At 55.5% G+C, this 25,548-nt stretch overlaps 1 protein-coding gene and 1 long non-coding RNA gene across 2 annotated transcripts in view; one reads left to right on the top strand and one right to left on the bottom strand.

Moving 5' to 3' along the window:
- Nucleotides 1-17,866, bottom strand: part of SETD7 (SET domain containing 7, histone lysine methyltransferase) — a 32,032-nt gene extending 14,166 nt beyond the window's left edge. Inside the window, exons 1-3 of the mRNA XM_037495579.2 lie at nucleotides 17,782-17,866; nucleotides 10,696-10,825; nucleotides 1,659-1,860 (exon numbers count right to left, since the gene is read on the bottom strand). Of these exons, the coding sequence (XP_037351476.1) occupies nucleotides 1,659-1,860; nucleotides 10,696-10,825; nucleotides 17,782-17,821 (372 nt within the window). The 5' untranslated portion in view covers nucleotides 17,822-17,866. The remainder of the gene's footprint in view (nucleotides 1-1,658; nucleotides 1,861-10,695; nucleotides 10,826-17,781) is intronic.
- Nucleotides 12,938-17,127, top strand: LOC119233343 (uncharacterized). The gene is made up of 3 exons (XR_005122380.1): nucleotides 12,938-13,024; nucleotides 16,186-16,583; nucleotides 16,874-17,127. It is a non-coding gene; the product is annotated as an uncharacterized LOC119233343 (long non-coding RNA).
- Nucleotides 17,867-25,548: the final 7,682 nt, after the last annotated feature.

The raw sequence follows: 25,548 nt of genomic DNA, 5'->3' as shown, positions 1-25,548 counted from the left end.
TTTCAGCCCCCTTCTCCTGATGTGGTGACCTGCCAGTGCTGCAGACCGCCAGTGTGTCCCTCTCCGTTCCTGTCCTCCGCTTGGGAAGCAGCCCCAGGCAGCCCCTAACCTTGGGAGCCTGAAACTTCTCTAGTCAGTTCAGAGCAGGAGTAGAAGCCTGTTTGGCTTTGGGGCCACACCACAGGCCCATCAGCATCACCACAATAAACCAGCACCTGGATCCCCGAGACCTGGGGTCTAGTTCTGCACTGCCTCAGATCCAGAAAGCCAAGGGGTGTGATTCATTCCCCCAAACTGCCAAGAGAAGCCGTATGTAAAACTAGTGTTGTCAACCAAGTTAACTGGAAAGCTCCCCGGTGCTTCCTTCCAACAGCAGAGTCCTCACTGTGCTTAATAGCATTAATAATGACAGTAAAGGCTAGAGTGGAGCTGCAAACTTAGGTCTCAAGTTGCAACTACATTGGGTGAGGTGGACCCGTTCGCCTTGCTGCGTCTTTGGTCCCACCGAGGGACTTAACTCATCACAGTCACCAAAGCAGGGATGGGGGGAGGGTCAGGGAAGCCACACTCCAGTCTCCCGTACTGGCTCTCAAGCATGATCCACTGGCCCGGACTTCAGGGTTCACAGTATCGTCAGAGCCAGATGCTCAGCCTGCCTGCTAAGAGCAACGGGAGTTTCCATCCTCCCAAACTAGAAAGTTCTTGTGTCTCATGCCCCTTCCTGCCGGCTTGCTCGGCAGTGCTGAAGACATCTCATCTACCGCAGACCCCGCCCAAGGCCCAGGTAAATGCTTTAGGAACGATTTCTAAGTGTTTTACAATGTCCTTTTCTTATACCTTCCCAGAGATGGGCTTATTTTTTAAGTCAATAATATGGACATAGGTTTAGCTGAGGTTGCTTTTCTTGTTATATGTATAATTGGTGATTTGTTTTTATTAATAATTTTTAATTCTCTGGTGAATCCTCTCACCCCCAACATCTCTGGCTTGTACCCCAGCTCTTGTGTGCATGAATAAATAAATCTTAAAAAAAAAAAAAAAGACAGGGTTTAGAATAAGAAAGAAATGTGTTTTGACTTAAATTCTGGACAAAATTAGATACTTTCTAAGGTCTATTTTCTGAAACTTCACTAACAACAAATGGGACATTTGAAATGCAAACAAAAATTGGGAGCTTTAACTCCTACCCAGGGTTTTTGCCACATCTTTTTACTCTAATAAACCCTAGAAATAGCATAAACTGTTATCAAATACCCAAAGGCAAGTTAATTATAATCATCTTCATTTAATCACTAAATTAGCCATAACGGACCTTTAAAAGTAGGGGACAGGTTTGTAAAATCTGGATTTATTCTCACCTATGAGAAACAATAAATTCAATCACAATGAAACCTTCCACTCCTTTCAATGTACAAAGGAAGATTTTTAAAAAGCAACACATTTTTGTCTTGACTAGTGGCCCATAAGGTCAATTTCGTTCCCATTTGGTTTTAATCTAAAACAACACTGAAAAAGGATTCCTCGCAGAGCCAAGGGCCTGCGTCTCCTCGCGTCACCCAGGTTCACACAGAGGAGGCGTCTGACTAGTCACTGGGAAGCGTCAAAGCCCCGTTTTAAAACGTGCTGCTTCCCCGCGAGAGGCGCAGCGACTGGCTTACTGGGTAGTAGATCCAGCACACGCCGTGCCGGATGTTGTCCTTGTACTGGCCCTTGAAGATCACCCGTCCGTCCGTGTCGTACTCCTGGGCCGGGCCGTTCAGCTCCCCGTCCACGTAGGTGCCCTGCAGCACGCCCCCGTCCTCGTAGGTGTACACGCCCTGGCCCTGCAGGGCGTCGTCCACGTAGTAGCCCTCCAGGGTGCTGTCAGGGAAGGGAGGACAGAGAAGAGCATAGTCAGCCCAGGCGCCACCCCAGAGCCGCCCCGTCTCCATCTTGACCTGGCATCAGAGCGCCTCCCGGATTCTGGCTTGCAGGGTGGGGGGTGTGGGGGGAAGGAGACTCGGGGGAAGATCAGAAGAGAGGAAGATTCAAACCCCAATCTCCCGGTTCTGATTAGTCCTTTGCAGGAAACAGAGCTGGGGCCACAGGCGGACGCTGGGAACCAGCCTCATCTAATGTGTCCAAGGCGAGTCGCGACCACCCCGGCCATGGACACGCGGGAGTCAGCCTCTCCGCTTACAGCCGCTCCGCGTGGCTCCCTCAGCGGAGGCCGGCGCCCACGGGCAGCGTCCCAGGCTCCAAACGCTTGTCTAGAGTGGCCTCTACGCCACCAACGTGATTTAGAGCGTGGAGATGCCTCATGCTGTTTCGTCATTAACGCGTTAGTTATTGGGGACAACCATAATCACTGTGTCAAGAGACTCCCCTTCCATCCCTGCGGGACCTCTATGGGGCCTTCCTTAAGTGCACACGCGTGTGCGTATTCATGTGCTCATGGACGTGCCTACACTCGTCGTGGTCTCATCAGCAGCTGGTGGAGTTTGGGCCCCGCAGTCCCGAAGAAGAATTCCCTTCCAGGCTGACGTGTGGAATAAGGGGAAGGCAGGGTCAGATTTTTACCAGGTGAGCTGTTCAGCAAAAATGGTTGTCAGATTATTTCAAAATACGCGGTATCATTCATTCCCTCGAGTTCAGCTATGATCTGTAGCTCTGATCGTTCATTCCCTCAAGTTCAGAATGATCTGTAATTGTTAAGCGAAGAGCACAGGCTAAGCAGCGCTGGCCTCTGATTACATTGTAATTACACTACTTGTAGCCTCCCAAGGAGATAAATCGTCCTCTTTCGGTTTTGTTTGTACTATCCATGACAAACAGGCTTGATACACTCATGAAGAGAAGAACGAGCTCTTCGGCCGAGCCCTCGCATAAATAATCAGCACTCTACATCAGGGAGGCTGGAACTGATGCGACTCGACCGTCATCAGGCTCCACGATGAGAAAAGAACCACCTTGGCGAAGGGCAACTCACGACGGAGCACATGTGGCACCGGAGGGACCGCAGCAGCCGTGTGACGAGAGGGCCGCCAGGAGGGACACGATGCCAGGTGCGTCCCCATGTCAGGTGAGCAACGAGCACCTGGCGGAGACGCAGTGACGCGCTCTTCCGTGGGCTCGCCCCACTCCCACTGCACTAGTTGCCCTGGAGCTTTATTTGTTACACCTGAGCCCTGCAGACTTCGGCTCCCGGCGGCCCTGAGAACGTGACTGTGTGCATGGGTGTGATCATGTCCTGAGAGGCCGGGCTAGGAAGACCTCCCCGGCTTAGCAGCACATCGAGAGGGCTGGGTGTCTGGAGTGTTAAATAACAGGGAGTCGCCCATGCTCCCCCTGGCGTGTCCAGCCCCCCAGCTGCTCCCCAGCACCTTCCCGCCAAGGGCCCGCTGCTACGGCCCTCTGCCAGGGCTGAGGCTCGCCTCTCCGCGCCTGCACTGGGGGCCAGCTGCGCGCGGTGGGCCCAGCTGCGCGCGAGCCCTTTGTCGGAACAAATGGGGCATTATCCAGCCGCACCCTCGCCCAACACACCAACGCTGCGTGTGTTTAAGAGGAGTTTCCTGCACACAAGGATGGTCATGGGAAGTGGGGTCATTCTGCTTTGACAAGAGGAAACTGAGAGGGAACGCTGGGGCCAGGCTCCCACAAGGGTCAGCCGGGCCGTCCTGGCTCTGCCCAGCGAGCGTCTCCCGCAGTTACTGGAAAGGGAAACCAGAGGCCGGCAGGCTCGCGAGCCCTAGGGAGTCTCCAGTCACTACTGACAGATGCAGATGGTCTGGCATTGAGGGCAGTGAAGGCCCTGACAGCCAGGAGAAGCTTCCGTCCTTGCCTACGGCCTTCACCTGACCTTAACCCAAGGAGAGATGCTCAAAAAAGAAGAAAGAGAGAGAGAGAAGAGATCTTTACATCCTAAGCTTCTCCCTTCTACTCAGAGACGCATCACGGCTCCCCCTTTTATGCCCTAGAAGAACATAGTCTGGGGGTCTCCTCCAGGTGTAGGCTTATCCTCAAACATGTCCTCCCTACCCGAGAATCTTCCCCACAGGGCAGGCCGAGGTCTCACTCCCCCCGTCAGGCCGAGTCTCTCCCTCTCCGGGACGCCCCAGGTGCCTGAGCCCGTGTGTGTGTGTGTGTGTGTGTGTGTGTGTGTGTGTGTGTGTGTGTGTGTGTGTGTGTGTGTGTGTGTGTGTGTGTGTGTGTGTGTGATGAAAAGGATGGATTTTCCTTTGCTAACCCTTGTGATGCTGCTTTATTAGTCATCTGGCCCCAGAGGAGCCCAGTGGGCAGGAGGGGCATGTGTAGGCGACAGAAGGAGGGCGCAGTGTCACTCTGTCCTCCCTCACACCCAGAACGCCGAGGGCCAGCTCGTGAAACAGAGGCCGGGGTGGTGGTTTCCAGGGGCTGGGAGGTGGGGCAGGCGCAGGCACTGGCCCCAGGAAACACAGTCCAGCTGAAGAGGACTAAGTCCTGGGGCTCCTAAAGAACAGGGTGGAAACGTGCGTGGTGGGCGCGGCCGCCAGCGGTGCTGCTGGAGCAGATCTGGCTGCGCCACTTGGAAGCCAAAACTCCAGAGATGGGAGTTGGTGGGAGGAAATCGGGTTGGATCAGGCGTGTGGCCAGAGGAGATGGTGGACTAGTCTCAAAGACCACCTCCCACCTCTCAGGCTGGCCGAGCCAGGGCCGCGGGAGCTGTGTGGGTCAGCATGCCCTGTTCTGATGTTATCCTAACTCAGCGCTGTCTGGTGAACGGGTTGGCATCATTCATCAAGGAAAAGGGCTAGTGACTCACTACAAAAGTTCTCCATCTTGGTTTCAGCTGCTTTTGCCTGGTTTCCTGTCATTTCATCTTCAGGAACAGAGCAAGGCCAGGAACTGATGGCCACACAGTGACAATATTGCATCACATACTCGCAAGTTAAGAGAGTAGAATTTAAACATTATCAGCACACACACACACACATTAGCAATGTGAGGGCACAGAGGTGGTAACTAACCTAATTTTGGTAATCACTTCACAATATACACATGTATCAATCATCACATTGTACCCCTTAAATTTATGTATGCTCTGTGTCCACACATCAAGGCCAGGGGAATAGCAGGTAGAGAATAAGAGAATAAAATCCAAGAGCCCCCAACTAGGTACCACTCAGCTACAAGGCCTTTACAGGTTTTCTCAATCTTTACAATAACTAGGAAAGGTGGGCATAATTATCCTCTTTTTATAAATGAGGAAACAGAAATTCCAGGAGGCCAACTCCTAGAATAGGAGTCTTCTAAGCTGACTGTTCAACAAAACCTTCCATCAATCTGCCGAGCTCCTACCAGCCTGTGAGAACGCCTACAAGAAAGTAGCTGCATTTGCCCCGGGTTCCTTTGAACTCACAATTAAAGTGAAGGTGTGACCTCAGGTGAAATTAAGGCAGGGAAGAAAGGTCGGCAGGGACAGACCTAGTTTCAGAGGAGGGCAGGGCACAGAATGAAGAGGGAGGACTCTGGAATTGAGCTCACCTTGACTGAAGTACAGCTCCAACTCGCAGCATCCAGGCGACCCTGGGAAGTTAGTCTTCTGAGCCTTAACCCTTTGCACTCCGAACCATTTTATGATATTTTGATTTAATTTCTTGTGCCATTTCAAGATAAGACTTCAGGGAAACATGCATGTCTCAAAAAGTTGCGTTAAAATAACCTCAATTCCCCATAATCACTAATAAATTGCAATGTCCCCTGAGAGGGGACATCCGAGTGATGTGCTAGAATTCCGATGTCCCCTGAGAGGGGACAGCGGAGTGCAAAGGGTTAATATCCTCATATAAAATAGGGTCATCAAGCGGCTTCACAGGTTGTTCTGAAGCCAACAGGCCCAGGACCCAACACATGATGGGTATTCCCAGTTCTGTGGGTAACCTTCCCCGCCCCGGGATGTCACACACATTGTCACCCTAGAATATATTTGTTGTGCTGGTTTTAGTAAAAGTGGATGAGTGTCAGGAACACAGGAAGGACTTTGGCCTTCTGTGAGAGGTTGGGATCTGGGACCTTCAGCCGCCCATTCCTGCTCTGCTTTCTCAAAAGTGTGACCAAGTGCTTTCTAAAAACTCTCCAGAAAAGCCCGTGTGGACCAGTCACCTGGGAAGCCGCAGCCCTATTGGGTGGCTTGTCAATAGAACGGAGCCCCACACGGGCCATCGGGTCAATGACCACCTCGGGGGCGCACTTCACCCTACCAGGTAGTGCAGCTGGTCGACCTCAGCAGTGCCCAGGGCTCAGGAGGCAGCAGCCAAGGAGCAGTAAACAGCACTCTGAAATAGACCTGGCCATCAGGAAGCACCCACAGTAGATATTCAAAAATTAAAACTGGGCCTCCCTGGTGGCACAGGGGATTAAGTCTCAGTGCTATCAAGCTATTCCCAGCCACTGCAGCATGAGTTCGATCCCCAGCCAGGGAGCTACCCACATGGCACAGCAGACCTCTCCTGTCTCGCCTGCTCCCCTCAGCAGGGTATTTCAGTAGATCCTCCTACTCTGCTCCTCACTCCGTCTCTGGTGAGTCCTCTCACTCCCACACCTCTGGCCCGCACCCCAGCTCTTGTCTGCATAAATAAAAATAAATCTTTAAAAAAATTAAAACTGGGGCCTCCCCTGGTGGCGCAGGCGGTTGAGCGCAGCGCTGTGAAGCTGTCCTCAGCCTCTGCAGCACCAGTTTGATCCCGGCCAGCCGGCAAGGGTCCCACATGGCGCAGTAGACCTCTCCTGCCGCCCGCTGCTCCCCTCAGCAGTGTATATCGTCAGTCTGCCTGTTCTGTTCCCCACTCTGGCTCTGGTGAATCCTCTCACCCTCCTGCACATCTGGTCTGTACCCTGGTTCTTGTATAAATAAATCTTAAAAAAAAAATTAAAACTGAACAAACACCTCATCTCTACCTCACAATCAGGCCAAAACCACGTGACCCCCAAAGTCACACAGCCCAGCGCCAGCCTTCTCGCCTCCTCTTGGGCCACTCTGGGGATTGAGACGCCCAGGTAAAATGTCCCGATAGCCACAGATGCTGGCTGAAAGGAGGGCAGTGAAGAGAAAGAATACATTAAAAGAACATGCAGAGTCGGGGAGCAACATAAACTCGAGCTGTGTCCCCTCAGCTTGCTCCTGAGCCCCAGCCATGCCCGCGGGACACTCGGGCACAAAGGCACCAGGACCAAGTGACGCCCCAATGGCCCAACCTCAGGGTAGTTTTCTTCTTTCCTCCCGAAAGGGGGGAAAATAGAAAAGAACAGCTGTGGGAAGAGCCAATTTTCAAAATAAGGTCCATTTTCCCATCGTTTCTCCCTGCGGGGTGCACGCGGGCAGCGAGGGGCAGGCGCAGCCACAGGCTCTTCTGCTTCACCTCTTGTCGTGCACTGAAGGGGACACGCGATAGAGACCTCAAGACTAGCCATGTTTTGAGGTGGAGATGTAGTAAGAAGGGAAATCATACGCGCCGTGGCTGTTTAAAGTGACTGCAAGTAGACAGTTACTTCCTCACTTCACCGTGGGTGTATTGAAGTAAGAGGCTTAAATTCTCGGTCAACAGTGGTGCCCTGTGACGGGAGGGTTCGGGTCAGAAAAAAGGAGAAAATTCATTTTTTACATTTCTGTGTTTCTTGAAGTTTTTTATTAAAAATAAAAACATTCTGGGCCTCCCCTGGTGGCGCAGCGGTTGAGCGCTGGGCCGTGAGGCTGCCCGTAGCCTCTGCAGCGCCGGTTCAATCCCCGGCCGCTGGCGAGGGTCCCATTAAAAAAAAAAACAAAAAAACAAAAAACTCTGTTTCTGTGAAGGACTTGGTTAAAAAAATGTGACAGGGCTACTTTCCTGATGATCTGAATATTCAAAATTCCTATTCAGGTGTATCACAGTCTATGTCAAGGGAAAATTAATTCTAGGACTTTATTGCTATAAATTCATGTGTTTAAAGGACTTCCCATAAATCACACACCCAACATATGGAATAGATGACAGTGAAAGTTTCATGGATATAAACTTAGCTTCAAGCTAATCAAGTTGTATACATTAAATATGTGCAGCTTTTTGTATGTGAATTGAAACTCAATAGTTTAAGATCACACACCTGGATCCAAGTTTTACAGATTAGGATGCATCAGGCCGGCTCTGTCATTAGGCTTTGCCATTTTCTTTTTCTTTAATTATTTTGTTCATTTTAATTCTATTTAGTCTTAAACTTTTTTTTTTAACTTTCTGTTCTTTTAAAAAACTTGTTTCTATACTCTGATTTTCTAAACAAAGCTCCGAAATTGAAACAAACTCTTTAATGGGAAAATCAACCCACAGTACAGGTTTCAACGAGTTTCTTAAGCCCCAACAGAAACTTTTGGTTTCTACACCTGTTATTTCAAAACCTTGATTTTGAAGCCTCTGTGGGGAGATTTCTCCAAATGAAAACCTCTTGCCTGGCAGTAATAGCATAGGGATTCCCATTTACTTTACCCAACGCACCCAACTCTGAAAGTTGGAAGTGGTAATTGCAAGAAAAATTAATAGACAGAGATGTAGACTTTTCCCCCCACAAATATTTCAGCAGAGTTTTTTGTTATTTCGTTTTAGTGATATTTTCTTTCACTGTGCAGAAGCCTTTTGGTGTGAGGTAGTTCCCTCTGTTTGTATTCTCTTTCGGTTGTCTTGCCATTGAGACATCACTGAAGCCTATGTCATGGGGTATTTTGTGTGTGTTTTCCTCGATGTTTTTTATGGTTTCAGGTTTTATGTCCATCCATGCACGTATTTATCTGTTCTTCAGTTAATTTTTTTTAAAGATTTATTTTTTATTTATTTATGTATACGAGAACTGGCATGTAGGCCAGAGGTGTGGGGTGTGAGAGGATTCACCAGAGACAGAGTGGGGAGCAGAACAGGCAGATCTATTGAAATTCACTGCTGAGGGGAGCAGCAGGCGAGCCAGGAGAGGTCTGCTGGGCCATGTGGATTGCTCCCTGGCCGGGGATCGAACTCGTGCTGCAGAAGCTGCGGATAGATTCATAGTGCTGGGACTTAACACCTTGTGCCACTGGGGAGGCTCCTGGGAGGTTTTTTTCTTAAAGAAAAAAGTCAACAACTGATGGGAAATCCCCATTCCAGGGAGCCACAGACAACCGCTTTAAGCTGACCTAGGCTTGGTCCAGCCTTTACATGTCCTGACACACACCCCAATTGCTGCATGTGGACCACACGTGGGGCAACTGGAGTAACTGGAGATGCGGCTGGGAGCTGGCCTGACTAGTCTCACAGAGGGAGGGAGGAGCTGGGGCGTCTCAGACTCCTGTGTGGTGCCCTTGGGCTTGATGGGGTTGGTGTCTTGGAGCTGACATGGTGCTCGTTCTTGACACACTGGTTCCAAAGCCTGTTCTAGCCCTTTATTGCTGTGTCAGGGTATGCGGTAAGACGTGACCTGCACTGAGCCAGACTGCTGGGGGTGTGGGCCCCAGAACTGATCCACGACAGGGTAGGATCACCAACCCCTCAGATGCAGAGAGAGAAAGAGAGAGCGCGAGAGGGACGCATGGATCCTACCCCTCTCTTTCAGCTCCCATAACCATTCAGCATTCTTTCTCTTTCTCTTTCTTTTTCTCTTTTTTTTTTTTTAGTATCAAGGGAGTGCTAAGAAGAACGGAAGATGAGCTCAAACTCATCTTGCCCTCAAGGGGAACTCCGGGTTTGTGAGTTGCAGTGGTGACTTGCCATGCCCGAATCTGGGATGCCCCTTAAAAAGACCTACCAAAAAGCAGCCCCTAAATCTGCACCTATCTATTATTAACCTTGTCCCCTAAATGTTATGTAGGGGAATAGGGTATTTATATTTGTTGAATGAATGAAAAAACAACTGCAGCAAGAGGCGAAGGTGACACTTTCCAGAAAAGTTACGGACAAGAGGCAGGCGAAGGTCCCCTCTGGACAGGTCAGCGGGATCACGAGAGGCCAAAGCAGACCTTAGCTTTACCGTGAAAATGATTTAACTAGCGGCAGAGCAGAGACAGCACAGCTGTGGCAATGCCAGCCTTAAGGGACCGCACCCAAGACCAGGCGTCCTGGATCCTGACCCTGCTAGGTCGACCCGCCAGGCTGTGGCTTTGGAGAACTTGGCTACTTATTCTCTTGCCCGATCTCGGAAGAAATTGATGATGCTGCAGAAACCATGAGGCGGCCATGTTTCCTTCACCAAGTCAAGAAGTGGCCCCTGAGGACGGGAGCACTGATGCCACCGAGCAGTGGAACGTTTGGGGGAAAGGTTACTAGACAGGTGTAGATTTAGGCGCTGCTTTGGGTAGAAAGCGGGTAGGTCTTTCTAAGACATGTACTGGGTTTAGTCATGGCAAGTGACTCCACGACTGATCCTCGAGAAAAACCCTGGGTGATTTCACCAAGATGCGCCCCTGATCAGGCAGGGCCAGTCCACCAGGGAATGGGCTGATGCGCTAACCAGCCTGTGCAGACCCCCACCTGGCACAGAGGAGCCCTTTCGCCTGCTGTGGGGAGCTCCGTCCCCGCTGGCCCCCCATTCCCTGCCCCCACACAGTGCCTGCATGCAGGGTTACTCTGATTTGTTCTTTAACTTGTAACCAAGCCATTCACTTACATTCTTTCATTTGTATCATTCTTGTGAATAAAGTCACCTGTTAGCCCCAGACCACAAATGGAAAGTGTAGAGTGTTACCTGCCGTCAAAGAAGAAGAACTTCCCCCGTCCGTTCTTCTCTCCGTGCACGAAGTTACCCTCGAATCTGTCCGCAGAGGAGTAGGTGATGGCGCAGAGCCCGTGGGGTAACCCATCGTCGTCCAGGTGCCCTGGACAAAGGAGCCACAGGTCAGTGGGGGAACGGTGGCCGGCCGCGCCCCTGCCTGGGAGAGTCCTCTGCCTGCAGGGCAGTGTTGACCTGACCGCTGCTCAGACTCTGCAGAGCAACCGGTCCAGGCAGGGGACACTCTCCAGCACACGAACCCGGAACGCGCGTCCCTTCCCTGGGGCCCGAGCTGCGCGCAGCCACGTCTGTGTCTGACACGTGCCGGAGACAGCCAGCCCCACCTCAGAGGCCCCTGCCGCGTAGACGCTGGGAATGAGTCGGCTAAGTCCAGAGCTAAGCGCACAATCTGATTTCACCTGTCATGAGACAGTCCGGCGAGGTTAGCCAGAGGCTTCGGGGCGCCCCACTGCCACCTGTCACCCCCCGCAGTGAGGACAGAGCCACGTCTCCGAAACTGCCCTATATCCGTCCACCTCACTGCCCTGACGCGGGAACTCAGAGTCCTTCTACACTTGAACTTCCGTTGAACCTTGAACACATTTCTTTCCTTTACAAAATCTTTCAGTTTTGAATGTTTCATGGTAGCTTTGTCCCGGCCCCGCTGACTGTGTTCAGAGTCTCGGGTTTTCCAGGGTCTACATGGCTATTTAAGTGGCGAGTTTGCGCCTTGGTGGCAGCTGTTACCCTGTGATCTTTCAGTCACCCTTTCGCCGGGATCACAGGCGGCTGGCATCTTCCTGTAGTGTGTTTACAGCCAACGCTCAGGTTTTTATCACTGTCTAGATGTTTCACAAAGCCCAGAAACCACCTCATTCTGGGGAGCAGATTTTTGCAGAGATGCTGAAAATGAAGGCAGTTAATCTACTGGCTTTTTCCTGGGTTAACGACCGGGGTCACGGCTGAAGAAGGTATGGAAACATTAACCACTGCATGTGGTGCCGGCGCAGTAAACACTTAAACACGGCTTCCAGATGGGTCACAGACATAAAAAGAAACAAATCATATCGCCACGATGAATGCTTCGCCTCCTAAAGGGACTTCTTCTAAAACGATAAAAGAGCATCACCCCTCGGAAGAGGCGGGAAGCACTCTCACGGAGAACAAAAATGCTTTATTTGTATTATTGATCACATACACATGACAATGAACAAATATATTGGCTTTATGGCTGCATCTGACTGTAGAACGAGCTACCTGACGTATTATAATCGAACACGGCTACTTAAATAAATGGTAGTTGACATGGTTCCTTTCCTCTTAACACAGATTTTTCACCAAGAACCAGGAAATTAATGGTTAGGAGGGAACGAGGCTATAATCGCTTTCTTCTTCTTCACAAACCCACTGTAGGTGACATAATTCAATGACACCTGAGTCATAAGAAATACTTTGGACAATTATTTTCTAAATATCTGCGATGGCATTTTCTCATTGAAATAAATCCTTTTTTTTATTAAAAAAAAAAAAGCCAGTGCATAGCTAAAAGCTTTCTTTTATAAGACATTATTGGGATCAAATTAAATGTAGCTGTTAACATGCCTAGGCATTTAATACTCTACTTTCAATTTAGGTGTAAATATCAAAGCAATCCTTTTAGCCTGAGATGTGAACTGATTTGCTGCAAATGCTTTCCTTAGAGAAAACAGTTTCCATATTTCAGACATTACAAAGTTAATATTTGATAAAAAGTTAATATTTCAGACATTAAGAAGTTAATATTTGATAATTTGTTATTCTACTTTAGATGAGTAGGAATATGCTGATAGATATGAGCATGAAGGGGGGGAAACAAAGGTGGATTCATTTCCAACCTCCCTCCACAATAGGCCCAGCCTGTTTCTGAGTAAGTCCCCCTGCCAGGGCGCCCTCAGCGATGGCATTCAGATATCAGAGGAGATGGGAGTGTCCTGTCACTCCAACAGTGCTCATCCCAAGTGGGGTGAAAGCAAAATGTCAACCTCACTCCATGAGGGAGACTGTCACAGCCTCTTCCCACAGGCCAGTGAGGGGACCCGTCACCTCTGAGCCCCCCGGGGAGAGGATCCAGGAGAGATGCCACTCCATGGCCCCAGACTGTGTGTGGACAGAAGGTCGCAGCACTTCCTGCCATTCTAAAGAGAATGTTCTAGAATCTCCCTCTATCAGACCCCTGCAGGACCCCTGTTCTGGCTCGGTTGTTTTGTCTCCATCTCAGACAGTGTGATCAACCAACAGGCCAATGAACAGCAGCTGGAAAACAAAGGTATCGATCCTTCATGTCCCCTACCCCCAAACACCGCGTAGACTGGAGTGGTTTCCTAGCAGTTGAACTTCCTATGTAAAACAGCAGCCACAACCAAAACAGTAACAAGGGAGACACTCTTGCAAAGAAGGAAATGTCGGGGAGAGGGGCCTCCCTCAGCCCTCGGTCCTCCCAGCGTCAGTGTCAGACGCGCCCGCTCGAGTGCCACCGGGCAGGCAGGTCATGGACCACTTGTTAGCCAGAGTCAAGCTCATGGACCAGGATGTGACACACAGAGAAGAGAAAGGCTGCATCCCTGCTGTGCCCGGGACGGGGGCAACGGCTCTCCTGCTATCTCATTTAACGCCCCCAGGATCCCCCAAATTCCAGTCTGATGGAGGAGGAAGCACAGAACCACTCTGAGCACACCAAGGACAGGCCCCCGTGCAGTCTTTCAGGTCCCTTTCTCTGAAGATAAAAAGGCAAAGGCGCTGACCGCCCTTCCTTCCCCGCCGATGGCGGGAGTGGACGCCCCCGGCCGGCAGATGCAGGCGGGCCCGGGAGAGGTGGCGAGCTCGTGTAGTGACGATGGTGATCGCAGAACCGCCGGGAGTCTTAACAGTGTATCTCGGTTGCCCACTCCTGTGCCTTCCAAGCACTGGCAGCTCAGAGGAACACTAGTCCTGCCTGCCTGGACTGAGGGTGATTGGTAAACACAAGCCACCTGGAGCCTCCCAGGCCAGTCCCCAGCAGACAGGCCCCGGACAACAGGGAGAAGGCACGAGAACACCAGCCCTGTGCTGGCAGTGCCCTCCCAGCTCACGCAAGTCCCGCTGTCTGCGGCATGGTTTGAAACATTTATAGAAGTCGGGGGCGGGGGGTATTGGTCTCACAAATCCACTTTTTCACTTTATTCTGAAGACCGTTATCTATGGAGCAGACAGAAAGTTCAGTTTTTCCCCTCGGGTTGCCCCTGAGCTTTTCCTGTAACCCGCTGAGAGCCAGGTCTGTGCTCAGCTCAGGGACAGAGCCCTGGGTGCAGAAATTCCCTCCAGGTCACGGTGCTGGTTACTGCCTCAGGCTTCCTTAGGAGAGCTAAGTGTGCGTGTGTGTGTGTGTCCTTCAGAATGGCAGACCCTGAGCCTCACATGCATAGTTGGTTTGTAGAATTGAATTGCTTTCTTACAAAAAAGTCACAATAAAAGGCAAACTTACTGTCTGCTTAATGCCAGGAGTACGTCCCCATGATGCTGCATTTGCACGGGCTGTTAAAACCTGATTTGATTTCTGAGCATCGATCTTTGCCAGAGCTCCTGCCCGGTGGTGAGGGCACAGATGTAATCTGCGGCCACAGCCTCTTAGCAAGTATTTTCCGAGTGCAGAGCGGGGCTGTCTTGGAGAGCCAGGCGGGATAAGGCATTAGGGAGACCATGAAAAAATATTCTTAGTGTTTTGAAGGGAACACTGAGGTGCTTGTTTGTCATTCTGGCTCCTTAGTTAGGGAGAGAGTTCCGACCTTCCTAGGTTTTCCCTTTATCCCTGCCCTGGAAGCCTTGTGGCAGACCTACTGAGTGCTCCTCACCTGCTCACCTGGTCTGTCGCTCTCCCTGGAGCTGTGCTCCGATCTCTGGCTTGCTGCAGTCCACACCTCTGTGTCTTTGCTCAAAGTCCCCTTCTCAACTCTGCCCAACACCCCCACCCCCCTTATTTCCTTCTCAACCACCATAATCTACCCTGTGTAGATACATTTATTTGAAATTATATTAGGGACTATCTTGAATTCACAGCTATCGCCAAAGAAATACATACGCTGATGAATATTCCTAAATCTCACTCCCCAGTGAACCAAAGAGGCTCAAAATGTTTTTAAAAAGCCACAGTAGGGCCTCCCTGGTGGCGCAAGGGGTTAAGCACCGTACTACGAAGCAATCCGCACTTCTGCAGCACGAGTTCAATCCCCCAGTCGGCCAGAGAGAACCCGCATGGCGCAGCAGACCTCTCCTGGCACACCCGCTGCTCCCCTCAGCAGTGTGTTTCAGTAGATCCGCCTGTTCTGTTCCCTGCTCTGTCTCTGGTGAATCCTCTCACCCTCCGCACATATGGCCTGCACCCCAGTTCTTGTGTGCATAAATAAATAGATCCTTAAAAAATAAAAAGCCACAGAAGCTCTCAGGTGGCCTCCTCTGGCCTCTGAGGCCCAGGGCCCCTGCCCTTCTGGAGGAGCAGGCTGCTCCGGTGCAAGACCCCCCCACCCTCGCCCCGCAGGAGTTCCTCACTTTGCGTTTCCAAACTGCCCGGGGCTACACTTCCACCCTGACAGAGACCCACAGGTGTAGGACAGGACACAAGTCCTGATATGACCAATTTCTGCCGCAGAGTAGATTTCTGAGGAGGAAGAAAGAGCATCCTCTGAGAGGCGGCGAAGCCCCTCCCCGCCATGGCTTTCTGAGGTTACTTGACTGCCAGAGCAGCCTCTGAAGAACGCGGGAGAAACACTGCCTGGACTTCCAAACTGGCCTCCAAACCCAGTGACCACGCAAGTCATATACTGAGTGACTCATTCAAAATAAAGAAGAAAAAAATGTAGTGGACAGTTGGAAGGCCCGAGTGGAGTCCTGGAGGCCAAGGTCGCCTCCTCCCCAGAGTGCCCTTGCACTAGTGCATAACTCCTCCGTGCCTCAGTTTCCTCCTCTGCGAAACCGAGATAACATCCGCACCCGCTGATAAAGACCAAGCGGACACTGTGAATGAAGCGCTCAGCACGGGGGGAGGCTGGGCACAGGCAGCTCACCAGCCGGAGCAGCGAGCAAGAGCTCAGACCACCATCCCACTGAGAACAGACAGGTGCTGCTTGCGGAGAGCCGGGCAGGCGGGCACCGTCGCCGAGACAGCCAGGCAGCTTTCAGCCGCGCCCACGCATGTCAGGCAGAGCTGGCCGCAGTCCCCTGGAGGAGCCAAGGGTGGCCGGAGAGGAGTCCCTGGCAGGTGCGGGTTTGAGCCTCAGAAGCTTCTCAGGATTTGGAGAGAGCTGGGGACTGAGGGACAGCGAGCGGGCACGGGTCCCCGGTTGCTCCGCACGTTCCAGACTTAAGCCAGCCGACCGGGCCTGCGTATGAATCGTGCCCCGGGCCCCGTCAGGCGAGCTCTGACGCTGGCCACTCACTCTGGCTGCTCTCTTGCAGGGTCACCTTGCTCAGGCCAGCAGCTCCGCGTTTCTATCACTGGTCAAGAGCAAAACAACCTCAATAAACTTCTCCATCATAAACTTCTCAAGCTGCTTGTCCACTGCAAGGAGCCTGCTGACCAGGACACTCTGTTTCCAAACAGCTTCCAGGGTGAAGGCGCTGTAGCCTGCTGGCGGGGCCCGCATCCCATTTTCCAGGAAAAAGTAAACTTTGAAGCGCGAGAGAAAGCAAGCCCTCCCCACCCAGACAGCCTGTCACCCTGGGTCATCCGCTCGGACAACAGGGGGTACCCGGGTTCCCAACTTAAGGCGGAAGAGGCTGTCACTAGGCCCCAACAGTCCAGCCCAGAGAGCCAGGCAGCCGCGGAGCGCGTGACAGCAGAACCGCCACCAGCTGTGAGTGCAGAACCGCCACCAGCAGCCTCGGGGCGGAGAGGAAATAGGAAGTTTGGGGAGTGACAGCAGGACGCACCCCCGGGGCGCAGAGGCTGTCCCACCTGGCCGCTCCCGGCCCTCCTGTCCCACCTGGCCGGCCCCAGCCCTCCCCGCCACGGGGCGCCCACCTGCCTGCGAGCAAACCCCATTTCCTCTCCCCACGCAGCCGTCGCTGCGGCTCTTGATTATTTTGGGGGTGTTGCTACATGCACGTCACCACTGATGAGAACTTGTTTCCACAAACTGTCTAGAAACCAGATTCCACCAAAGACCAAAAATTATCTTCCTCAGACGCCGGCTTTGAGAGATTCTGGAGTGAAGGCGCACAGCACCGCCAAAGCGTCACGACGCACCGTCTGGGGTAGAATACAGAGAGAGAATGCTCCGGAGAGCGTTTCCCGTGTTCACTGTTACAAAATCCTAACATCTCATGAGACAAACAGCGAGATTGTATAACGTCCCCACATCGCTTTTGAGAACTAGCAAAAAAAAAAAAAAAAAAGAGGTGGAGAAACTCAGCAAAACAAAGTGGCGAGAAGCGGGGGAGGGGCGCGGCGCAGGGGCGGGGAGACGCGGGGTGAGCTCACCCGCAGCCAACCGCGTGCAGCCCGGAAAGTTAAGTGTCACCCGGCGATCTGGGCCCGCGCGGGGCGCCCCGGGCTGCCCGCGGGGGGGCGCCGAGTGCGCGGGGGGCCGCCGAGGCCAGGTCCCCCCCCGGCCCCCCGCGCGCTCCAGCCGCCCGTCTCCAGCGCGGGGCGGCGGCCACGTGCCGGCCCCGCGCCGCGGGGGGACCCGACCCGGACGCGGTCCCGCGGGGCGCGCGGGGGGCCGGTCGGCGGCCGGGGGCGCCGCGGGCCCGAGGCCGGCGGGGGCGGCTCGGCGGCGGGCGCGGGGCCGGGGGCGCCTCCCGCGCGCCCTCCCCTGCCTCCCGCCGGGGCCAGGCCTGGGCGCGGGGCGCGCGGCCGCCGGGCAGGGGTGGGGGCGGCCGGGCGCGCGCGAGCCGCCGCGTCTCCAGGGGCCCGGCCGGGCCCGCGCCCCGCGCCCCCGCGCGCCCCCGCGGCCTGGGGGGCGCCCGAGCCGGGCCCGGCGCGCCAGGGGAGCCGCCACCCCCCGCGCGCCCCCCGCGCGCCCCCCGGCGCCCCCGGCCGCGCGCCCGTACCTTCCACGGCCTCCTCCACCATCTCGTCGTCGCTGTCCATGGCGCTGGGCCTCCGCGGGGCGCGGCCGCTCCGTCCTCCGGCGCTCGCGGCCCGGCGCCGGCTGCGCCCTGCGAGTTTGGAGGAGGCGGAGGAAGAGGAGGAGCCGCGCGCGGCCTCCCCCTGCCGCCGGCGCCCGCCCGCCCCCCGCGCCCGCCCGCCCGGCCCGCCGCGCCCCGAGCCGCCGAGGCTGGCGCCGCCGCGCAACTTCCCGCGGCCCCGGCTCCGCGGCGCGCGGCGAGGCGCCGACCTCACCCCGGGCCGCCGCCCGCGCGACGGACGGCGCCGGCCCCCAGAAGCGGGGCTCGGGGCGCGCGCGGGTCTCCGTCGGGGGCGCGCGGCCGGGGGGGCTCGGGGCGCCCCGCGCGGGGCTGCGCGCCCGGGCTCGGGGGCCCCTGGGGCCGCGGGCCCGGGACTTGGGGGGCTGGCGCGCCCGCCCTGCACCTGTGCCCGGGGCGACTCGGACGCCCCCGCGGCGCGGCCCCCGAGAGCAGGGGGAGCCGGGAGGGCCCTTTGGCGCCCCGCGCCTCAACTTCCTCTCGCCCGCGCCCCCACTTCACCCGGGGCTGCCACCCGGCCGGGCCGAGATCGGGGCGTCCGCACGGCCCCGCGGCAGCGCCCCCCAACCAGGGCCGCGGAGGCCGGGCAGGGGCCTCCTCGCGCCGGGGCTGACGGGGGACCCTCCGCCTGGCGCGCCCCGTCGTCTGTCCACCCCCCCCCCGCCCCAGCCCCACGCAGCGCGGCGCTTTAGGGGGGCAGGTCGCGGGCCACGCGGCGCCCTCAGGCCCCCACAGGTGGCGGCAGCGGCGGGCGGCTGCGAAGCCGCTTGGGGGGACGCGATGTGCACCGTGTCCCCGGCATCGGGCATCGGGCGTTGGGCATCGGGCATCGCGGGTGTCGCCCTGGGCACCTGCCAGAACAGCTGCCGCGGAGGAGGGGCGCGGGGCGCGAGGCGCGAGGCAAGTTGTCCTGCTCTGTTTTCTAAACCACGGGCGAGGCTTGGGGGGCTTCAAAGGACTTCCAGGCCCCTGGAGGCCGGCCTGCTGCTGGCTGGAGAGCCAGGTATTGTGTTTCTTCTTAAATTACCTGTTTCCTCTCAGAAAAAGGCGGCTCTGCTGGGGTTCCTGTCCCCCACACTGCCAGGGACGCCCGCCTCCTTTGACGCTTCAAAAAGACAAGGAAGGCTGCTGGGCTGGGGTGGAGCCTGGGTCCCTGCAGGGGCCACCCCGCCAGCCCCGATGCCAAGGTCAGGGCGAGCCTCAGGCTGGGGCACTCAGAGGGCCCCAGCTGCCCCTCAGCCGCTGTGTGACTCCCCCACGCCCCTTAGGCTGGCCACTCAGGGGTCTCCTGCTGCCTTACCTTACACCTCTCCGAGGTCTCCTGGCTTCAGTTTAGCCTCCTGCAAGGTCTGCAGTGCAGACGCATTTGGGCTGCAAAGTCATGGCCGGGTCTCTTGCAGTGGAAGATGAAAAAGCCACTTTTCCAGCATCAGCCTCACACAAGACAGAATTTTATTTCTGATATTTATTTATTTATTTTAAAGATTGATTTATTTATGCATACAAGAGCTGGGGTGTAGGGCAGAGGATCCACCAGAGACAGAGTGGGGAGCAGAACAGGCGGATCCACTGAAATCCACTGCTGAGGGGAGCAGCGGGGAGACAGCAGAGGTCTGCCGCGCCGTGTGGGTAGCTCGCTGGCCGGGGATGGAACTCGTGCTCCGGAGGCGGCGGACTGCTTCATCGTGCACCACCCGGCAGGTCCTGTTTCTGGTTTTCGGACAGTCATGTGTACTGAAGCGGTCACTCCGGAGTTGATGAAAGGATATATTTTCTCAGCCCCCCGCCCCTTACCCTCCTCCGGGACGTGTCACACCAGTGCACAGAAACACACTCGCTGCCCTTCTCCTTCCCTGGTTTCCAGTTTATTTTCTGGGCACAAAGAAGACCCTGAAGCTTCGGGAAAGCAAGCCCAGCTTATTCCTTTAGTAAAGGGGGCTGAGGTAGGTGGAGGGAGGTTGGAAGAAAACTTCCTTCAAAAGGTAGTTTTGGCCAAGCGGGAGGCCCCTTCCTGGGTGGCGGCTCTTGGGGGCTGGGGGCGGGAGGCGTCTGTGGCAGGTGCCCTGCCCCGTCCTTAGTTCGCAGGAGGCATCTGAGGCACCGTGAGGTTGCCCCCAACGCCTCCCCGGCACTGGTCACCCAGACTGCCTCGTGCTCCCGCCCTCCCTGCACCCCCACCAAGGCCCCGCATGTGGCCCGCAGGGGAGCAGGCCTGGGGGACCCGGGTCTTCCCGCCGGCACGGAGGGTGACAGCCTTGCCCGGGTCGGCAGCAGCCCCAGCCCGGCCTCCCTGCGTGCGTTTCCCCTGGCTCGGGGGCCAGAGTCGGGGGAGAAGGTGCTTGCGAGTCCCCCAGACCCACGCGCCCCTCCCGAGGCGGCTTGTGCACTGTCCCCTCCCCAGACCCGCCGCCTCAGCCCGGTGCAGGGGGGCAGGCCGGGCCCGGGCAAGGGTGCCGAGAGGAAGGTGCTGCTTCTGTCAGCAGCGCCGGGTCCTTCTCGCCGGGCCTTCCCCTGTGTCCTGTGACGCCCAGGCCCAGAGCCGGGGAGCAGTTGTTTCACTTTCGCCCCGGGCTGCCATCACGTCCTCTCCCAGCTTCCTCACCGGGAGCGCGTTTCTCAGGCTCTTCCCCTGGCGCCCGCCGTTCTCCGCTGTCGTGCCGTCCCCAGCGATGCGGCCGGCCGTGGGCTAGAAAACCAGGGGTGCTCCTCACCCCGTGCCTGGGGCGGCATGGCGGCTCCCCACGCGGCAGGTCCCAAGGAGGCACGGCCATGGCCCCCGGAAGGACGCGCCCCCGGACACCCGCAGCCAGGCCTGGCGCTGCTGCTCCCGTGCTCGCCTGAGGAGCAGCTTCTAGACCCGCGGGCTGCTTCCTGCGCCTCCCAGGCACACCCCCCTTCACGCGCACCTCGGGACACCTAAGCCCCCCCCAGTACGGCAGGCATCGAGTGCTGAGATGGTTCGTGCACGTTGCCGTCCTTGTCTTTTTCCAGCAGAGACCGGTGCCCACTCACCAGTGATTTAAGTTTTGCCACCACTGTACGTCACGGGCGGCTGGTATGCGGGAGACAAGGGCACGCGTGGTGACCTGCAGGAACCCAGCAGGTGCAGGGCTGAGTCCAGACTCACCTTGCAGGCGGTCTCCGATCCCCCGCCCCACCTCTGCTTGGGCTGGAGGGGGGCAGGCACTTTCTAGGGCTCCGTGCTCTGCGCTATGGGGAGGAAAACCCGGTCCAGGTGTCCCTGGGACCCCGGCCCTGGTGTCCTGGCCCTGGGAGACCGGGCAGCAAGGAGAAGGGACGCCTGGATGGGCGACGAGTCTCCTCGGGCACTACTCGCTCCTGAAGACGTTGCCCCCCGGCTCACACCGGGCCGGGCTCCTGCAGGAACCGGCCGTGCACGTGGCCAGCGGAGCTCTCCGACCCTTACCTTCCCCACCCGTCAGTGAGGACACTGGACTTCAGAAATTCTAAGCTCCAGTCTTCTCTGTCCACCTTGAAAAACTAAACAGAGCAGGAAGGAGCCAGGGCAGGGCAGAAAAAGGAGAGGGCAGCTCTCGGGGGTGCTGAGAGTCAAGGCAGGGACCTTGATCTGGCTCTAGGACGGGGCGCAGGGGCCCTTCAAGGGGACCAAGGTCCTGGGATTCACAATCACCGAGTCACTGATCAAGCAGCTCCCTGTGTCAGTGACAACTGCAGGAGCCGGGGAGGAGCAGGCGGGGAGGAGGAGGAGATGCGCATGAAAGGGGAGCATTTACAGCGCGGGGCCAGCGCACAAGGGAACATCAAGGGCACCAGTGAAGGTCTGGCAGCAGAGGCAGAGACGGAGAAAATTCACCCTGCTGGAAATAGACATGCCTGCCGTTGTGAGCAGGCCTGTCGGACGCAGGGCGACCTGATTCGGTTACAGCAACAGGAGTGCGGCAGGAGAGGGCAGGGCGACCTGACCCGAGGAAGCGCGTTAGATAATCGAGAAGATTCCCTGCTTGTCCTGACATTCAAGAGCCTCTCTCCACACGCAGCTGCTTTTTTTTCCCTTTCGCTTGCTTCTTGTTCTTGCAACATGTTCCAGTCATGGCAGTGCAGCCAGTAAACTAAATTTAGCTCTTCTGGGGCATGGGGGATGGGAGACAGCCCAGATTTCCCTGCTGGGGTCCAGTCTGGGCGAATGTTCTTCGTCTGCGGTGTGCCCGGTTCTTTGGGTCTCTGCACTTGGGAGGTGACGACCCTTGCCAGGCTTGTATCTGGGGAGGCTGCTGAGTGAATTAATTTAAAAAGGAAAAAAGAAAAATTGGAAACCTTTTTCAGAGAGCCAATTGCTTAGAAATTACTTTGGAAAAATCGATAGGATGCAGAAGTTTGAAAAATATAACGACCATCAAAGACAAATGTGTTTTCCTAAGTTTTATTTCATTGTTTACAAAAAAGGACGGCTGCAGATGACGCGTGTGTTGCACAGGTGACCGTAGGCAAATGTGAGGCGGGCCGCGGGTGGACACGCCGTGTGCACCAGCATCAGTGCACAGAGCGCGAGTGGGCTGTCACAGCACACGACCCCACCTCACTCGGGGCTCAGGTCCTCACCTTTCTGGGGGGACTCACACTAACGACTCCAGGGACTGATGTACAAACCCGAATTATGGCCGCAGACCAGAGCGCTGGCCTGGCCTGGCAAGCACAGGCTCTACGTAGACGTGCTTGAGAAGCTGGAGTCAGTCCAGATGGTGTTCAGGAGGCTTGGAATTAGAGAAAGTGAAACTGGGCGTGGGGCCACAGGAGAAACGCTCCTGACACTGTGTCCTGCAGGAAGGCAGCTGCGCCCCCATCCCCCAGCTTCTGAAACTTTGGGTTTTGTTTTGCTCTCTCTCTTCCACCGGCTCCTCCACACAGCCTCTCTCCAGCCAGCTGGTTTTTCTTTTTTAAAGATTTATTTATTTTTATATAAGAGCCGGGGTACAGGCCAGGTGAGAGGATTCACCGGGGACAGAGCAGGGAACAGAACAGCCAGACTGACGAAATACACTGATGAGGGGAGCAGTAGGCGTGACAGGAGAGGTCTGCCGCGCCGTGTGGGAATCTCCCTGACTGGCCCGGATCGAACCTGCGCTGCAGAGGCTGCGGACAGCTTCACAGGGCTGCGCTCAACCGCCTGTGCTGTTTTGAAGTCGCCATCACCTTGTATTTCCACCTTCCTGGTCTTCCAGTTGAATCACCGATGTGAATATGGGGTTTCTCCAAATTTGTGACTCTTCAGTCACAAATTCACTTGCCATCTTGGTTTGTTCCCACGGAATGCTAGTCACTTCACCGTGCAGGCACATTTTGCTAGTTTTTTCTGAGAGCGAGCTGGTTCCCAGTCCTCGGAGAAGCTCCTCCTTTCTGCCTCCTGGGTCACCAATGGCACCCTGCCTGCCCCTGGGCTACGATGCACTTTGGATGAAGAGATTCAGGGCTATGAAGGGCTACAAAGGCCCATGTGTGCTGTCCTCCGAACTGTCCAGCTTCCCTGGGCACTGGCTTAGGGATGGATTTCCTCTTCTGCGTGGGAGAGGAGAGGGTCTCCTTTGCTGTGAATTTCACCTTGAGGTCCAATGCCGCCCACTGTCTCATAGGCGAGCCCAGCATTCCCACTGTCCAAACAGGCCTCAGTTTTTGAACTCAGTGTCCAGAGCAGAGATACTCACACGGTCTTGTTAACCTGGAGAGACCAAGGAAGGATTTCTAGGACACCTAACATTGACATGACACCCCTAGGTGCCCACACCAGCGAGACCTGAGGCTGAGACACCCACTTCCGGTACCTTGCATACACTCTGCTGGCACCCGCCTTGTGTCCTTTATGACAGGGAGAGCCTTTTCAGGTCATTAAGGGGCCTATTGATTCTCCTTGCTGAGTCGATAAACAATTCCAAGGAAAAGACGCTGTGGCCGATCTTTTGGAATCTTCCAGACACACTTATGGAGCCCAGGAATGATGCTCCCGTGTTGACGGTGAGGAGTGTAGAGACGCATCCACACGGCACCCACCTGCATCAGCTCCCTGGAGCAATGCCAGTCAGGCAGCCCCCTGTAGGGTGGGCTGAATTTGGTGGGCAGCGTCTCTTCCCACTGGCCCTCTGGGCAACACCTAGCGTTGGGGCGAAGCATGGTTCCCCAGCAGGGTAGGCAGCCCAGGCTTGCTCAGCGGGGAGCAGGGTGCCTCCAGTGCACCGAGGGCTCCCCTTCTCCAGGCCACCTGCCCTGCTGCCCTCCAGCCCGCAGGTGTGCCGGAAGCTGGAGGCTAAGGCAGGCCAGGCTCAGTCTTGGTAGCATATGAGCTGGTAGAGGGGAATCGACCTGCCTTTCCCACTCATCAATCTCGTGTGAGATTTGCGCATTTTGCAACTAACTTCTTTATTTAAAAATAACCTATCTGAAAAAAACCTGTGTTTATTGAAAGATTTTGGGTTATACTGTGGATTTATTTTATTTATAGGTTCCTTTCCATCCAAGGGACCATTTCTCTTGCTGCTATATGCTTGGGTAGTATTTGGAGAGCTTTGTCTTGAATAGAAAGTAATTTGGCATCTGTGAGCTCATTTCTATTTCGTAGCAACCCCCAAGAGCTGGGTGGTCTAAAGACTTGCCGGGATTCTATGACAAAATGTGCTTGACTGGGGCTTAAATCAAGGCCCACCTCTCCTTCAGCCACCCTGCACCTCTCGTGAAGAACAAGGGGCTCCTTGAGAGGTGGGCGCGGACGGGCAGGAGAACAGGGGGAGGGGATGGTGTTCCCAGAGGGCCGCTGTCTCGCTTGATTCATGTGCCCTGGAAGTGACCTGTGGAGTGTGATCTCCGGCCAGGGATAAGGAAATCCGAGACTGAGTTTCTGTAACTAGTGAGAGTGGGAGTGGACAGCCGCTGCCCAAGCCAGGAAGAGGCACATAAGGAGGAAAGGGCAATAATAAGACAGAGGTGGGCCCTCCCTTGTGGCGCAGGGGTTAAGTCTTAGCTCGGTCACCGCTACGGGCTGAGTTCCATCCCCGGCCAGGGAGCTGACCCACACGGCGCAGCAGACCTCTCTAGTCTCCCCGCTGCTCCCCTCAGCAGTGTATTTCAGTAGATCTGCCTGATGTGCTCCCCACTCTGTCTCTGGTGAGTCCTCTCACCCCCCACACCTCTGGCCTATGCAAAAATAATTAAATATCTAAAAAGAAAAAGGAAAACAGAGGTGAAGCCGAGATTCCAGGAGGTGGCCCAGCAAGGGAAAGTTCTAGGGGAAGCTTCAGGTCAGGTTCCCTGGAGCCGTGCAAGGTGGGCTTTGAGGGAGACACTACGAGGGCTCGTGTGTGCCTGGCCGCTGGTGGCCGAGAGCTTTGAACTTGACTCTGGAGGGGCACTTTGACTGAGGTGTCCCACTTGACCCCAGCTTAGCTGAGGGACGAAGGACAGTTGAGGCTTGTGAGCCTCGGGAGGAGCTGCTGCCCTTTACTTAAAGTATGCAGGTGACCTAGGATCAGGGTCTTCTCCAGAACAGGCGTTCTGTGGGAGGAGCCTGTCCAGGGACAGGGCAAACACCCAGAGGTGGGGTTTTGTCCTCTGAGGTGATCCCTCCTGGTGGGGTGAGGTCCCCTTCCCTCTCTGTATGCCCAGGTCCCTTAATGCAGGAGATATACCCCTGGCTCCCCCTATTTG

The sequence above is a fragment of the Talpa occidentalis genome, unplaced genomic scaffold (assembly GCF_014898055.3).
Source record: "Talpa occidentalis isolate TD23 unplaced genomic scaffold, MPIMG_talOcc4v2.1 talOcc4.8, whole genome shotgun sequence".
Classification (NCBI taxonomy): Eukaryota; Metazoa; Chordata; class Mammalia; order Eulipotyphla; family Talpidae; genus Talpa; species Talpa occidentalis.
The sequence above is the reverse complement of the archived record's forward strand: the minus strand, read 5'-3'. Positions and strand labels throughout refer to the sequence as shown.